Source organism: Lagenorhynchus albirostris, chromosome 3 (genome assembly GCF_949774975.1).
Source record: "Lagenorhynchus albirostris chromosome 3, mLagAlb1.1, whole genome shotgun sequence".
Lineage (NCBI taxonomy): Eukaryota > Metazoa > Chordata > Mammalia > Artiodactyla > Delphinidae > Lagenorhynchus > Lagenorhynchus albirostris.
In genome coordinates, this window is record NC_083097.1 from 159,246,193 (window position 1) to 159,259,586 (window position 13,394).

The 13,394-nt window shown below is 53.1% G+C and overlaps 2 protein-coding genes across 2 annotated transcripts; one reads left to right on the forward strand and one right to left on the reverse strand.

Annotated features, from left to right (window-relative positions):
• Window positions 1-4,690: 4,690 nt before the first annotated feature.
• B3GNT3 (UDP-GlcNAc:betaGal beta-1,3-N-acetylglucosaminyltransferase 3) lies at window positions 4,691-13,178 on the forward strand. The gene is given in 7 exon segments (XM_060144728.1): window positions 4,691-4,765; window positions 4,767-5,258; window positions 6,963-6,997; window positions 6,999-7,246; window positions 7,249-7,315; window positions 7,317-7,503; window positions 10,003-13,178. Coding segments are annotated over 7 exon segments (1,218 nt in total). The 3' UTR covers window positions 10,117-13,178.
• INSL3 (insulin like 3) lies at window positions 11,384-12,605 on the reverse strand. Its single transcript, XM_060144730.1, has 2 exons — window positions 12,416-12,605; window positions 11,384-11,595 (listed from the first exon to the last, which is right to left on the reverse strand). The coding sequence occupies exons 1-2, from the start codon at window positions 12,603-12,605 to the stop codon at window positions 11,384-11,386; spliced, it is 402 nt and encodes a 133-aa protein (XP_060000713.1).
• Window positions 13,179-13,394: the final 216 nt, after the last annotated feature.

Below are 13,394 nucleotides of genomic sequence, written 5' to 3' on the forward strand. Positions count from 1 at the left end.
CATGGGGCCGTCCTGTGCCCTATAGGATGTTAATTTAAGCAGCATCTCTGGCCTCCACCTGCTCGATGCCATTAGCAGTCCCATATCTCCACCCTGCCCCAATCATGATAACCAGAAATGTCTCTAGACATTGCCCAGTAAGTATCCCGTGGGAGCAGAATAACCCCTGATTGAAAACTGATTTAGACTCTAAACTGCAGATGGGGTAGGGGGTGAATCCCCCTCTAAATTTTCATGGGATTCTGAATGAGCATGTCTCTTAGCCAGAAGTTAGGGTCCCAGGCACACCCTTGTCTTCCAGCATCTGTGGGTCTCTGGCCACCAGTGTCACCAAAGAGAATGTTGTGACATCTCTGGTCTTATTTTTGGTGACTTGGGCTTTCTACTGCAGCTCTTGAGGTTTTTCCTGTCCTCGGAGCTCAGGGATCTGCCAGGTTCACCTGGGAATGCTCCTTTCTTGTGGTCCACTCTGGACTCGGGCCCCTCTTCAGCTCAGGAAAATGTCCTTCTAGGATTCTGTTCATTCTTGCATCATTTTTCAGTTCACAGTCTCCTCTCAAGATGATGATTTGCCTTTTTGGGTCTCCAAAAACCCTCCAGATGGTGAACCACCTGCTGAGGCTGGCAGCTAACCCAGGGACGCCATGGAAACAAGACAGGCTCTGTGCCACCCGCAGACAGGGTCCCCAGCTGCTCGGACTCCACCAGCTCATTCCCACCTCAGGGTTTTTGCACCTGCTGTTCCCTCCCTGGGGATCTTTCCCTCACAACCTCAGCCATGATGGCTCCTCTGTGCCATTCACATCCCAGCTTAAATGTCATCCAGACCTCAAAATCCATACCCGCCACCCAACCTCGTTTCCTCCTGTGGCATTCATCCCCTTGTATCTCTTCATCGAGATTTTTATTTAATGTTTGTTCCCCCTCAAGCATGTGGGTCCCAGAGTGGCAGAGACATTGAGGTATCCCGTGCCTGTTCACCACTGTGTCCCCGCTCCCGGGAGGTGCCTGGCACACAGGAGAAGCACAGTAAATATTGGCTCGAATGAATGAATGTATAAATTCATTCTGCGAGTCAATATATATATATTTTGGCCACGCCATGCAACTTCCGGGATCTTAGTTCCCCGACCAGGGATCGAACCCGTGCCCCCTGCAATGGAAGCACGGAGTCCTAACCACCAGACCTCCAGGGAAGTCCCAAGAGTCAATATTTTTTCAGTTGCTGTGGCATCCCAGCATTCGTTTGTTCATTCATTCATTCAACACACATTTACTGAGCGCCTACTCCGCACCAAGCACAGTTCTAGGGGCTGGGGATAAAATGATGAATAAGACTTATTGCATGGAGCCTGTATTCTGGTGAGGAAGGTAGATGAGAAGCAGTACATTTTTTAAGATTTTTAAAATTTATTTATTTATTTATTTTTGGCTGCGTTGAGTCTTCGTTGCTGCGCGCGGGCTTTCTCTAGTTGCGGCGAGCGGGGGCTACTCTTTGCTGCGGTGTGCCGGCTTCTCACTGTGGTGACTTCTCTTATTGTGGAGCAGGGGCTCTAGGCGCGCGGGCTTCAGTAGTTGTGGCACACAGGCTCAGTACTTGTGGCTCGTGGGCTCTAGAGCGCAGGCTCAGTGGTTGTGGCACACGGGCTTAGTTGTTCCGCGGCATGTGGGATCTCCCCAGACCAAGGCTCGAACCCGTGTCCCCTGCACGGGCAGGTGGGTTCCTAACCACTGTGCCACCAGGGAAGCCCCAGTTTTTAAGTTTTTATTTTAGGAGGTGAAAAGTGCTGTGGAAGAAAGAAAAAGTAGGCTAGTGGGGGATCAGGGCTGCCAGTGCGATGGTGTGTCCTGAGGAGGTGTTCCTGAGAAGGGGACATTTGAGCAAAGACAAGAAGGAGGGGGAGGAGGGAGTTGTGTAGAAATCTGGAGAATCAGGCAGAGGAAACAACCTGTGCAAAGGTCCTGAGGCAGGACCGTGCTCAGCATGTTTGAGGTTAAAATCCCAACCACACTTTTACATAGGGTTAATTCCCATTTTACTTTGAAGCTCAGAGAGGTCAAGCTTCTTTCCCAAGGTCACACAGCAGAGCCTGTGGAGTGGCATCTGAGCCCCATTTTGGGGAGACACCTGGCTGGAGAGACCTTGGCCAGGCAGTGTGCAAAGACAGTGATGGGCACGTTGGGGAAATGGCCTCATGGATCAGGGAAGAAGCCTCTGTCCCCAGCACCAGCACCCATTTGTGGCTCTAGATAAAATGGGAAACTACTCTCTTCTTGCTCCCAGGCAATTGCTGGGTGGGGTTGCTTGGAGCTCGAGGGGCCTAATAGAATCCACTGACTACCCCACAGTGTTTCAGGTGCCAGAGAGGAGAGCAAGGAGACCCCAGACGAGCACAGACATCCTGAGGCAATCTTAGGTAAGTGCTGGGGTTCACATATTCATTCAACAAATACTTGTTGAATACCCACTAGGTACCAGGTGCCGAGAACTCCCTTCACACCTGCACAACCTAGTGAGTTGCTCAGATGCCCCCTTTATAACTGAGGAAACTGAGACCTTAGGTATGGAGGGCACACAGCCAGGGAGTGATGGAGTTGGGATTTCAACCCAGGAGTTGGACTCCAGAGGGCGCCTCTCTGAGGTGAGACAATAAGTGTTTACTGAATTGGTAAGTTCTGCCTTGGGTCTAATCTGGCATTTTCATGCTGCGCTGGAAGATAGATCTTCAAATTTAGGGCTGGAACACAGCACAGATACCACCTTTCCAGACAAAATGACATTGAGGGAGTCCAGGGAAGCCTGGGAAAGGGATCTGGACAGGAGACCAAAGGCTCTGCCTACATATGGGAAAGGAAATCTTCAGGTGGGGTGTGGGGGGGGTTGATGGATAAATTAGAGTGTGCCAGGCTGCTCTCACCTTCTGAGATGGCCCACACTCTGTCGAGTGTGTTTCTCTCTAAATAAATCCACTTCTTACCTATCACTTTGTCTCTCACTGAATTCTTTGTGACAGAGACATCAAGAACCTGAGCTTTGTTAAATCCTGAGACCAGAACTAAAACCCCCAACAAATGGAAAATGTTAGCATTCTTCACTCCAGAAAAGACCACCTGAGACCAGATTAAAGGAGTGCAGGCCCTGCACACACCCTAATCCTTATCAGCAACCCTGCCCTTGAACCATTGCCAAACCCTCCTGGGTTGGGACACACAGTTTTGAGGGGCACGAGCCTGCTGCTTCCCCCTTTTCCCTGGCAAAGCAATAAAGCTCTTCTTTTCTACTTCACACCCCCCCCCAACCCAAAACAAGTGTACCAGAGAGAAACTTAATGAATTTACTTTTATTCATAAATTCATTCATTCAGACACTCTCTGCTTCCCCCATGTGTTCGCCTCGTGCTGGGCAATGCCAGGACCCTCAAGAAGCCCCCGGTCTTGGGACGAAAAAGTTAGAGATCATGATGAAACCGTACACCTCAGATTGGGATTTGAAACCACGTGCTGGGACTCGAACCCAGCCTAAACCCAGACTGACACTTGGACTCGAACCCGGCCAAAACCCACAGTCTTCCTACTGAGATCACACACCATATCAGGTGAGAAAGGCACCAGGGTATGGGGTTATCAGTTTTTATAGGGGTGGGTAATTTTATAGGCTAATGAGTGGGAGGAGTATTCAGCTATTAGAGGAAAGAGCAGGGCTTTCCAAGAATTGGGCCACCGCCCACTTTTTGATCCTTATGGTAGGTCTTGGAACTGTCATGGTGCCTATAGTGTCATTTAGCTTGCTGATGTGTTAACAGTGAGTGTATACTGAGGCTCAAGGTCTAGTGGAAGTTGACTTGTCTGCCATCCTGGGTCCATCTGGTTCTAGTCAGTTTATGTCATGTCTGTGGGCTATGTCATTCTTTCAAAGGTTGTGCCCTGCCCCCTTCCCTCCTGTTTCAATGACTTAGCCAGAGAGGGAGACAGGGCTAAATAGGAGACCAGGACTCTTCCTGAGAGGTCCAAGAGGACTACCCAGAGAATGGATCATTTGAGATGGGTTTTAAAGGAGGAAGAGGAGTTTGCCAAGGAAGATAGCTTTGTTTGAGACATGCTGGGCCTGAGGGTTCTGTGAAGAGCCAGGGCCCAGGCTCAGCTCACAGGACCATTAAAAATAGTCAGGAAGAATGAGTGACGGTTATATCAGAATCCCAGAAGCTCAGAGCTTCCTGGAGGAGCAAGTGAAAAGGGAAGCAGGAAGGATCCCAGCAGCTCTCAACTGCTAAAAAGGGAGTTCTCTGCCTCTCTCGGGGAGGCTCCTGGGCCATCTCTGAGAGAGGGACATAAAGAGGACCAGCTTGGATGGGAGGGTGGGATTCTGGGCACACTGAATCTGGGAGGCTCACCTTGGCATCTCCATGCCTGTTTTCTCTGTAACTATTGATCCCCGGTGGGACCTGGGCAACAGTCAGAGCCAACATGGGGTACTGGAGGAGGTGGGAGCCGGGGGAATCTCTGGGGGTGAATTTCAGTATTTTTCCAACTTGAGCAACCGTAGGGCTGCAACCAGGTGTTGAGGTCCACAGGTAGCTCTGGAAAAGTGCTTGGCCCATCTGGCATCTTCAGGCATCTTCAGTGAGTGTTATTGTCTGCAGGAGCTGCCCAGGGGTCTCTTCAGACCAATCCCAAACTCAGGAGGACCAGAATGAGGTGTTCTCGGCACCTGCGGACAGAGTTGGGCCTGGCTGTGGCTCTGGGCACCTTCACCCTCCTCCTTCTCTTCAATCTGCAGGTCACCACCCACCTGCCCAGGCCTGAAGGAGCCACCGGGCACCCCCGTGGCTCTGGTCTGGCCCTCGCCACCCTCCCACCCACCGCCCGCCCCCTGCCTGGCCAACTCCTCCATGGCCGCCCTGCCGGACTTCGCCAGGCAGCCGCAGCACATCTGCAACTTCCTGCTGTACAAACACTGCCGCGACGTCGTGCTGCTCCAGGACGTGCCGCCTGACAAGTGCGTGCAGCCAGTCTTTCTGCTGCTGGTGATCAAGTCCTCTCCCAGCAATTACGAGCACCGGGAGCTGGTGTGGCTCAGGTGGGGCCGTGAGCGCCAGGTGCACGGCGTCCAGCTGCGCCGCCTCTTCCTCGTGGGCACGGACCCCAACCCGCCGGAGACGCACAAGGTCAACCGGCTGTAGGCCATGGAGGCGCGGATGCACGGTGACATCCTGCAGTGGGATTTCTACGACTCATTCTTCAACCTCACGCTCAAACAGGTGGGCTGGGGGAGGGAGGGTGTCACGTGATTGGGGCCACCTCTCCTTCCTGTCCAAAGTTGCTACCACCTCCTCTGAGGAGCTCTGGGGACCAGAAACTCCCATCAACCTCGCCCCAACCTTGCCCCTGTCCTCATGGTGATCCGAAGTCTTCTTTGTCCAAGGGAGGCAGGGAGGAAGGACTTACAAGCCTGGCTTTCCAAGCCTTGATGACCTGGGCTCAAATCCAGACTCTGCTGCTTCTCTGCTGTTTGCCATGGACGATCATTCACCTCTCTGGGCGTCAGTTTGCTCATCAGGGAAAACGGGATATTAATTGAACTCACCCACCTCTGAGGGCTGCTGTGAGGATTACATGAGATGATATTCATAAGGCACCTGGACCAGTGCCAGGTGCTCAGATAACATTGGCAGTGGTGCATGGGGAGAGCTGGACAGAACACATCCTATTTCTTTGTTCTGGTTCTGTCTCCCCATGAGGCCCAGGTCTGTGTGGAAGATACTCAACAAAGACCTTTCTGATGGAAAAGAAACCATGAGAGGTAGATAGAAACTGGCCTATGCTCGGAGGAGGAATTGAAGGCTCCAAGGACCTACCCAGGATGTGGAGGGTGGGGATGGAGTAAGCTGAGTAGAGACACAAGTTGAAAGGGGCCCAGTGCAGGTTCCTGCTCATGGTAAGTACAGACAGGTCTGGGTTCAAGACTTTGAACAACAGACCTTCTCTGTTGTATGACCTTGCTCAAGGCACTTTCTCTGGAGAGCCTCTATTTCCTCATCTGTAAATGGGATTGAAGACCACACCTGCCTCTTAAAACTGTATGAAGGATTCAAGGTAGAGCAGGCACTGAGTACAGTGCCTAGCATGCAGCCAAAGTTATGGAGGTAACTGAAGCCGAGGTGGGTAGAGGGCCCAGAACCTCTTAACATGCCACGTTCTTTGGTTTTTTTTGGTTTTGTTTTGGTTTTTTTTGCCATACGCCTCTCACTGTTGTGGCCTCTCCCATTGTGGAGCACAGGCTCCGGATGCGCAGCCTCAGCGGCCATGGCTCACGGGCCCAGCCGCTCAGTGGCATGTGGGATCTTCCCGGACCGGGGCACGAACCCGTGTCCCCTGAATCGGCAGGCGGACTCTCAACCACGGTGCCACCAGGGAAGCCCACATGCCACATTCTTAACGCAGAGCACAAAAGCATGTGATAAACATCGACTTGACAAACATGAATCCAGTGCCTACAAAGTATTGACCCCATAATGGGTGCCGAAGAGATGGCACATAGGAGAGACACAGCTCCCACCCAGGGGGACCCCAGAGTCTGGTGGGGGAGGTAGATGTTATATAACAGTCATACAAGTAATTATTTAATGGTAGTGCTTGGCAAGGCAGAGTCAGAAGGAATAGCAATAAATGTAAATGTGACAATTTTCAAGCACTTCTTGGTGCTTTACGGAGCATCATCTCTGTAGATCCCCAACACTCCTGGAGGCAGTTCCCATGATGTGTCCTGTCTGGAAAGTTGGAAACTGAGGCACAGAGAGGGGCAGTTGGTTGCAAAGGACCACAGAGTGAGTCCTTTAACCCAGAATAGCCTGACTAGAAAACACATCCTTGCCTGGCCTCACTGGGCTGGGGTGGCCGACAGGGACCCAAAGCTGATGGCCCCAGGCATCAAGCCCGTGTGCCCTGTCCACCCCCCCTTGCAGGTGCTCTTCCTACAGTGGCAGAAGACACGGTGCACATGCCAGTTTTACGCTCAACTGGGATGATGACGTCTTTGCCCACCCAGACAACGTGGTCACCTACCTTCAGGGTGACAACCCTGACCACCACCTCTCTGTGGGGCAGTTGACCCACAGTGTGTGCCCCGTCCGCCTTCCCTGGAGCAAGTACTGTGTGCCGAAGGTGGTGACAGAGGAGGAACACTACCCGCCCTACTGCAGGGGTGGTGGCTTCCTACTGTCCCGCTTCACAGCCACCACCCTGTGCCACACACCCCCGCCCTGGACCTCTTCCCCATTGATGATGTCTTCCTGGGCATGTGCCAAAAGCAGGAGGGCCTCACACAGTGATATCCTCACGGCCGGTGTTCAGGCCCCCTCCAGCCGCCTGTCCTCCTTCGACCCCTGCTTCTACCGAGAGCTGCCGCTGGTGCACCGCTTCCTGCCCTACGAGATGCTGCTCATGTGGGACGTGCTGAACCAGCCCAACCTCACCTGTGACAAGTGGACACAGATCTACACAGAGGTGGAGTCAGGGCCCCCAGCCTCGAGGCTACTGTCTCCATCCCCATAGAAAGGGCAGCAGCTTCCTCCCCGGAAGCTGAGACCTTTGTCCTCCTAAGTGGGAAGGACCTAGGAGAGTACCAGGGAGGTTGGATGAGTCTGGCTGGTGAATTCCTACACATCCTTCAAAACTCACCTAGTACTGCCTAGACCGTGTTCCATCATCCTCCCTAGACTCTCAGCTGGAAGGACCATCTCTTTCCATATCAGCTAATTGCACAAGCACTTCTGCTAGGGCCCCAGCTGCTGCTGCTGCATCCATCCCTTTTCCATGTCCCACTTCCTAGCCCTGACCTTGATCGTGGGCTGAAGCCTAAGCAGTGACCAGCCTCTCCTTGGTTGTGAACCTGCGACGGTGGGTAAATTCCTGCAATGGTTTGAGGACACCTGGGTCCACATGCAGCCGAAGCAAGAAGGATTTCTCAGCTGGGAAGAGAGGGTTTCTGTTCTCCACCCCTCCCTGGATCTTGGACCCCTCAGATGGTGGGAGGGGCCAGAGAGCCTGGGAATGGGACCGCCCCCTCCCTGCTCGTGGCTTCAAGCGCTCTAATGGTGGAAACATTGGGCAGAGGAGGGAGGGAGCTATCTGTCTCAGGCTATGGGAGCTCAGAGTTTCTGGAGTCCCTGACAGGACCCAGCCCCACACTGGTGCTCCCCAACAATACAGGAGAGAGTATTGGGGCAAGAGGGGTCTTCCCTGGGCCCAAGGCCAGCACACACACCTTAGTGCCCAGAGAAGGGCGATATTCAGGTCCTTGGGAAACCCTAAGTTCTCGGGACCCAGGACTGGCCCCCGCCCCTGTGTGTCTCTCAGACTGGGGAGATCCAAGTGAACTGGTGACCCCCGCAGCCCTGCCACCCTCGGACAGGTGTCTGAGACAGGCTTCACAGGGATTGGGGCAGTGGCAAAGGGGGCTTCACACAGCAGAGTGAGGACTGGAGACCAGGTCCTCAGGGAATAAAATGTTTTGCAAAGACTTAGAGGTCTTTTTTTTTGTTTTTTTAAGTGATTTACAAGTTTTAACTCAGATCAGTCTACATTCATCCTTAAAATCTCACTTCCAGAAGAAAATATACACCAGTAAAACAGGGCAAGGATGAAGTAGAGGCTATGGAAGCTTCTCTCAGGCAGATCTCACATCATCCTCCCCTGCCCCCCCCCACCCTCCATGGCTCCCTATTGCCCTCAGCTTACATTCCCCCCTGCAGACTGATTCTCACTGCCAGCTTGATGGCAGGCTCCGGAGAGAGAGGCACAGCGGTGATACTGCTCCTAGCTGCATGGGATGCTGGACCCACCTGCTTCTGGCAAGGCTCCTTCTGAATCCCGCCCCGCCACCACACAGCCTCCCCTCTCTTCCCCGGGCTCACCTCCTCTCACTGGGACTACAGCTCTACTGTCCTCTGTCCCACTCCTTGTGTCCCCTCTTTAAGTATTTATTGTGCACCTACTGTGTGCTACACACCTTGCCCTGTACTCCTCCTCCCAGCCCCATGGGAAAGGTCAGTGGGCACTGACCCACCTTATAGTGAGGACACAAACCTGTGAACAGTGAAACAGGAAGTTACCAGAAGTGGTAAGAACTTTGAGGAGAATTAAAATGAGGTAATTGGACACACGGTGTTGGGGACGGGAGCTAGCCAGGAAGGAAGTCGTGGTTGGGACTGCAGAGATGGGGCCTGAAGGAGGAGGTTATGGCCTTGGGAAGAATTGGGAGAAGGATGTTCCAGGCAGAGGATACAGCGTATGCAAAGGCCCTGAGGTGAGCCGATCTGAGAGCATTTAAATTGCAGCCAGGAAGCTGTGACTGGAGGTGGGTAAGGAGGAGATGGAGGGAGAGGGGACAGGAGATCACAGGGACTAGTCACATGGGGCCTTGTGGGTTTGGGTGAGGAGAGAGGGTGTTGTTTTGAGGGTTATGGCATCTTTGGAGCAAGGAAATGACATGATTAATTTTATTTATTTATTTATTTATGGCTGCGTTGGGTCTTCTTTGCTGCACACGGGCTTTCTTTAGTTGCGGTGAGCAGGGGCTACTCTTGGTTGTGGTGCACGGACTTCTCATAGTGGTGGCTTCTCTTGCTGCAGAGCATGGGCTCTAGGCGCACGGGCTTCAGTAGTTGTGGCACGCGAGCTCAGTAGGTGTGGTGCACCGGCTTTGTTGCTCCACGGCATGTGGGATCTTCCCGGACCAGGGCTCAAACCCATGTCCCCTGCATTGGCAGGCGGATTCTTAACCACTGAGCCACCAGGGGAGCCCCGACATGATTGATTTTTAAGTTTTAAGAAACCCTGCAGCTGCCATGGAGACTGTTGAAAGGGAAGGTGGAGGCTGAGGCAGTCTCCAAGCCAGAGGAGGCAGACCTGGATGAAGCAGGGGCTGCAGGGGTTTCTACCAGGTAGATGTGATCTCATCCTGCCCCTGCTCTAACACCTTCTGTGTCTCCCCATTGCCCTCAGGAAAGAGTGCTACTCCCCTGCTGCACCGTGTTGAATAGCATCTCACAAAAGTTCCCATCCACCTGGCACCTCAGAATATGGCCTTATTTGGAAATAGAGTCTTTGCAGATGTAATTAAGGTAAGGATCAAGCTAGGATCATCCTGGATTAGGGTGGGCTCTGAATCCAATGAGAGTGCTTTTAGAAGAGACAGAAATGAACACACAGAAAGACATGGAAAAGGAGACGATGTGAAAATGGGGGCAGAGCTTGGAGTGACGCACCTACAAGCCAAGAATTGCCAGTAACCCCCCCAGAGTTGAGAGAGGCAGGGGGACAGAATCTTCCTCAGAGCCCTTCAAAAAGAATCAACCCTGCCAACACCTTGATTTCTGACTTCTGACCTCTAAAACTGGGAGGGAATAAGTTTCTACTGTTTTAAGTCACCCAGTCTGTGGCTGTTCCAGCAGCCTTAGGAAACTAATACACATGTGAACAGATCACATAGTCAAATGCCCGAGCATTTTTTTCAAGAGGGTGAAATACAGTTCCTATCTCAGGATGAAAGGAGGGTGCAAGTGAAAAGAATGGTGAGAGTTGGATCACTAAATAGCCACTGTGAGGGAAATTCCCTGGCAGTCCAGTGGTTAGGACTCCACGCTTCCATTGCACGTGGCATGGGTTCAAACCCCGGTCAGGGAACTACGGTTCCACAAGCCCCACAGCACCACCAAAAAAAAAAAAAAAAGTCCACTGTGACTCATTCAGACATTCATGTGTTGTGTTGGACGTTCAGTGAGGTTAAGGCCCCCCGTGAGCCATGACAGAGACCTGGATTTGAATCCTGAACTTGACCATTCCCTCCCTGTCTGACCTTGGCAAACAGCCAGCTCCCTTGGCCTCAGTTTCCCCACTTTTTATTGTGATGATTCTCCAATCGTTATTAAGTTTCTGGAAGTGTTGGTGGGTCCACGGCTGCCAGAGGACAATTCCACACAAAGGCTGACCCAGGCTTGTGCCTTTTTCTTGAGAAAATGCAAAAAGTTTCTTCAGATTCTGTAGGCATCTTATTTATTTACTATTGATAAGACAGCAAGAGGGGTGTCAAATGCAGGGAGCGGGGTAACTGGGGCTCCTCTGAGGTGAGAACATTTGAGAACAGGTGTCTGGCATCTCCACGAAACCAAGGATCCTCCAAGCCAGGTTTGGGATCCGGTGTTTTCCTCAGTTGGCCCCCCAGAGGACAGGTGGCCTCGGTGAGGTGGTGAGCGCCTTGTCCTAGGAGGTAATCAACAAAGTCCCCCCCAGACATGGGGCTTCATGGTGCTGTGTGGCATTAGGAGTTCACCAGACCGGACCCCTGTGGGTCTCGGGCTTCCCCAAGGCCACACCCCAGGAGGGTTCAGTGGGGACAGAGGGTCAGCAGGTCTTGCCGGGTGCAGCCACTGAGGCAGCAGTGACGGACAGGGTTGGTGGCAGCTGCCCGGTGGCGGCGGTGGTGGTGATGGCGAGAGGCCTGGGGCAGGGGCTGTGGGGCGAGTACCAGCACGGGGTCCTCACTAGCCATCAGCCCATGGAGGAGATGTTGTCCTTCCAGCCACTGTAGCAGCTCACCTGGGGACAGGGAGGAATTCAGCATAGAGGGGGGACCCCAGAGGACCCCACTCACACTGCACACACAGCCTCCACTCATCATGCACAGAAACAGAAAGTAAACATTTATTGAGTGCCCAGTGTATACCAGGCACAGATTGAATCCCCCATCCGGATGTGTGCAGTCTCCACCCACACCACACTTAAGTCCCCAGCTATGCACACTCCCACGTGTCACCTATGGTAAGAAGGCACAGACACTTCACAGAGCAGATGACAGAAGGGGTGACATACGACGTACACATGTACACACAGATGCAGGCGCACAGCCTCCTAGCCCCTCCCACTTCCCTGCGCACCTCTGCACACCCATCTGTACCCGTGTCACACACACAGGACACACACGCATGTGACAGACGTTGTACACAAAGCTGTTTGATACTCCCTGCACCAGGGCCGGGACTAGGGTGAAGAGAGCCAGGCTCGGGCCTGGAGCCCACGATTTTCAGGGGGCGCCAAAAAACCTCAACAACCAAGATCAAACATACTGTCACGGAATATTTTAAAATTAAAATGCATGCAGAAATTCCTGAAGATCAAAATATTGAAACTGTAAATAAAGGCAGGATCTGATCTGGCTACGCACTTGTTCAGACTCGCTCATGTCGCTCGCCTCGCACTGATTCCCGCTCCTGGCGGGGGCGCATCCCCCGTGGACTTGCACACACCCGCGCAGCCGGCAGGTGGACCCCAGAACATGCATGCAAACCCGTCTGCATGCACCTGCCCCACGCCCGGCCCCAGAGACCTCACAGCACAGTCCTCGCCCGCCCCTACTCACGGTCGCCGCCAGCCACAGGTCGCCCATCCTCGGAGGACCAGCGCGGGCCCCCGCACAGCCGCACCAACGCGCGCACGATGTGGTGGCCGCACAGCTTCTCGGGTGATTCCTGGGCGAGGGCAGGGCCTAGGGCGAGCGCCAAGGCCGGGCCCAGCAGCACCAGCGCCCAGGTGAGCCGACGGGGGTCCATGGCTGCGGGAGGCACCGGGCCCCAGCGGGGATCCCCCTTATAGGCGCTGGCCCGCCCCAGCTGGGAGCCTTGGAGGGGGAAAGAGCATTCCTGCAGGATGGTCCAGGCAGAAGGTCAAGGGCAGGGTCAGGGCAAGCATACTGGAGCCCCTGATAGTTGGGTTTCCTTTTTTTTATGATATGAGTGCCTGACAACGTTTGATTGCGGAGGCATTGGCTTCATAGATGGCTCCCCAATAAATGTGACTAGGTAAAGGGCCAGGCCACCTCCTCCCGCTGAGGCACCTTTGTTTTACACATCTCAGCTGATTGCAGTCACTGACCACTTGGGCCACTTGGTTGCTTGTTTTGTTCTCTCTTCTTATGCTTTAAATTCCAACCTATGTTAAATTCACCAATAAAGAGTGAGCCCACGAACTCTTAGGCTCCCACCCTTGACCCCAAGGGAAAGCAGGACCCCAGACCCACACTGCTCTCTCTACCCAGGACCTTGTTCTGTGGCCCCGGGAGTGCTGTGTAATTTCCAGGTGTGCTGTGTAATTTATAAGTAATAAACCTTTATTTTCTCAAAGTTTCCTGATCGTTGTTGCTGAATGGCATCTTTCAGCCATAATAAGAACTCAAGGGCCGGTCCAGCCACAACATTGATTTTTTTTTAATTAATTAATTTTTAAATTTAATTTTATTTTTTGGCTGCATTGGGTCTCCATTGCTGCGCGCGGGCTTTCTCTAGTTGCGGTGAGCGGCAGCTTTCTCTTCATTGCGGTGCGCGAGCTTCTCACTGCAGTGG

Excerpts from the sequence above, each read along its gene's own strand:
- INSL3 (XM_060144730.1), bottom strand. The coding sequence starts at position 12,605 with ATGGACCCCCGTCGGCTCACCTGGGCGCTGGTGCTGCTGGGCCCGGCC. Across the intron at positions 11,596-12,415 it reads ACCTGTGGCTGGCGGCGACC|GTGAGCTGCTACAGTGGCTG; the intron begins GTGAGTAGGGGC and ends CCCTGTCCCCAG.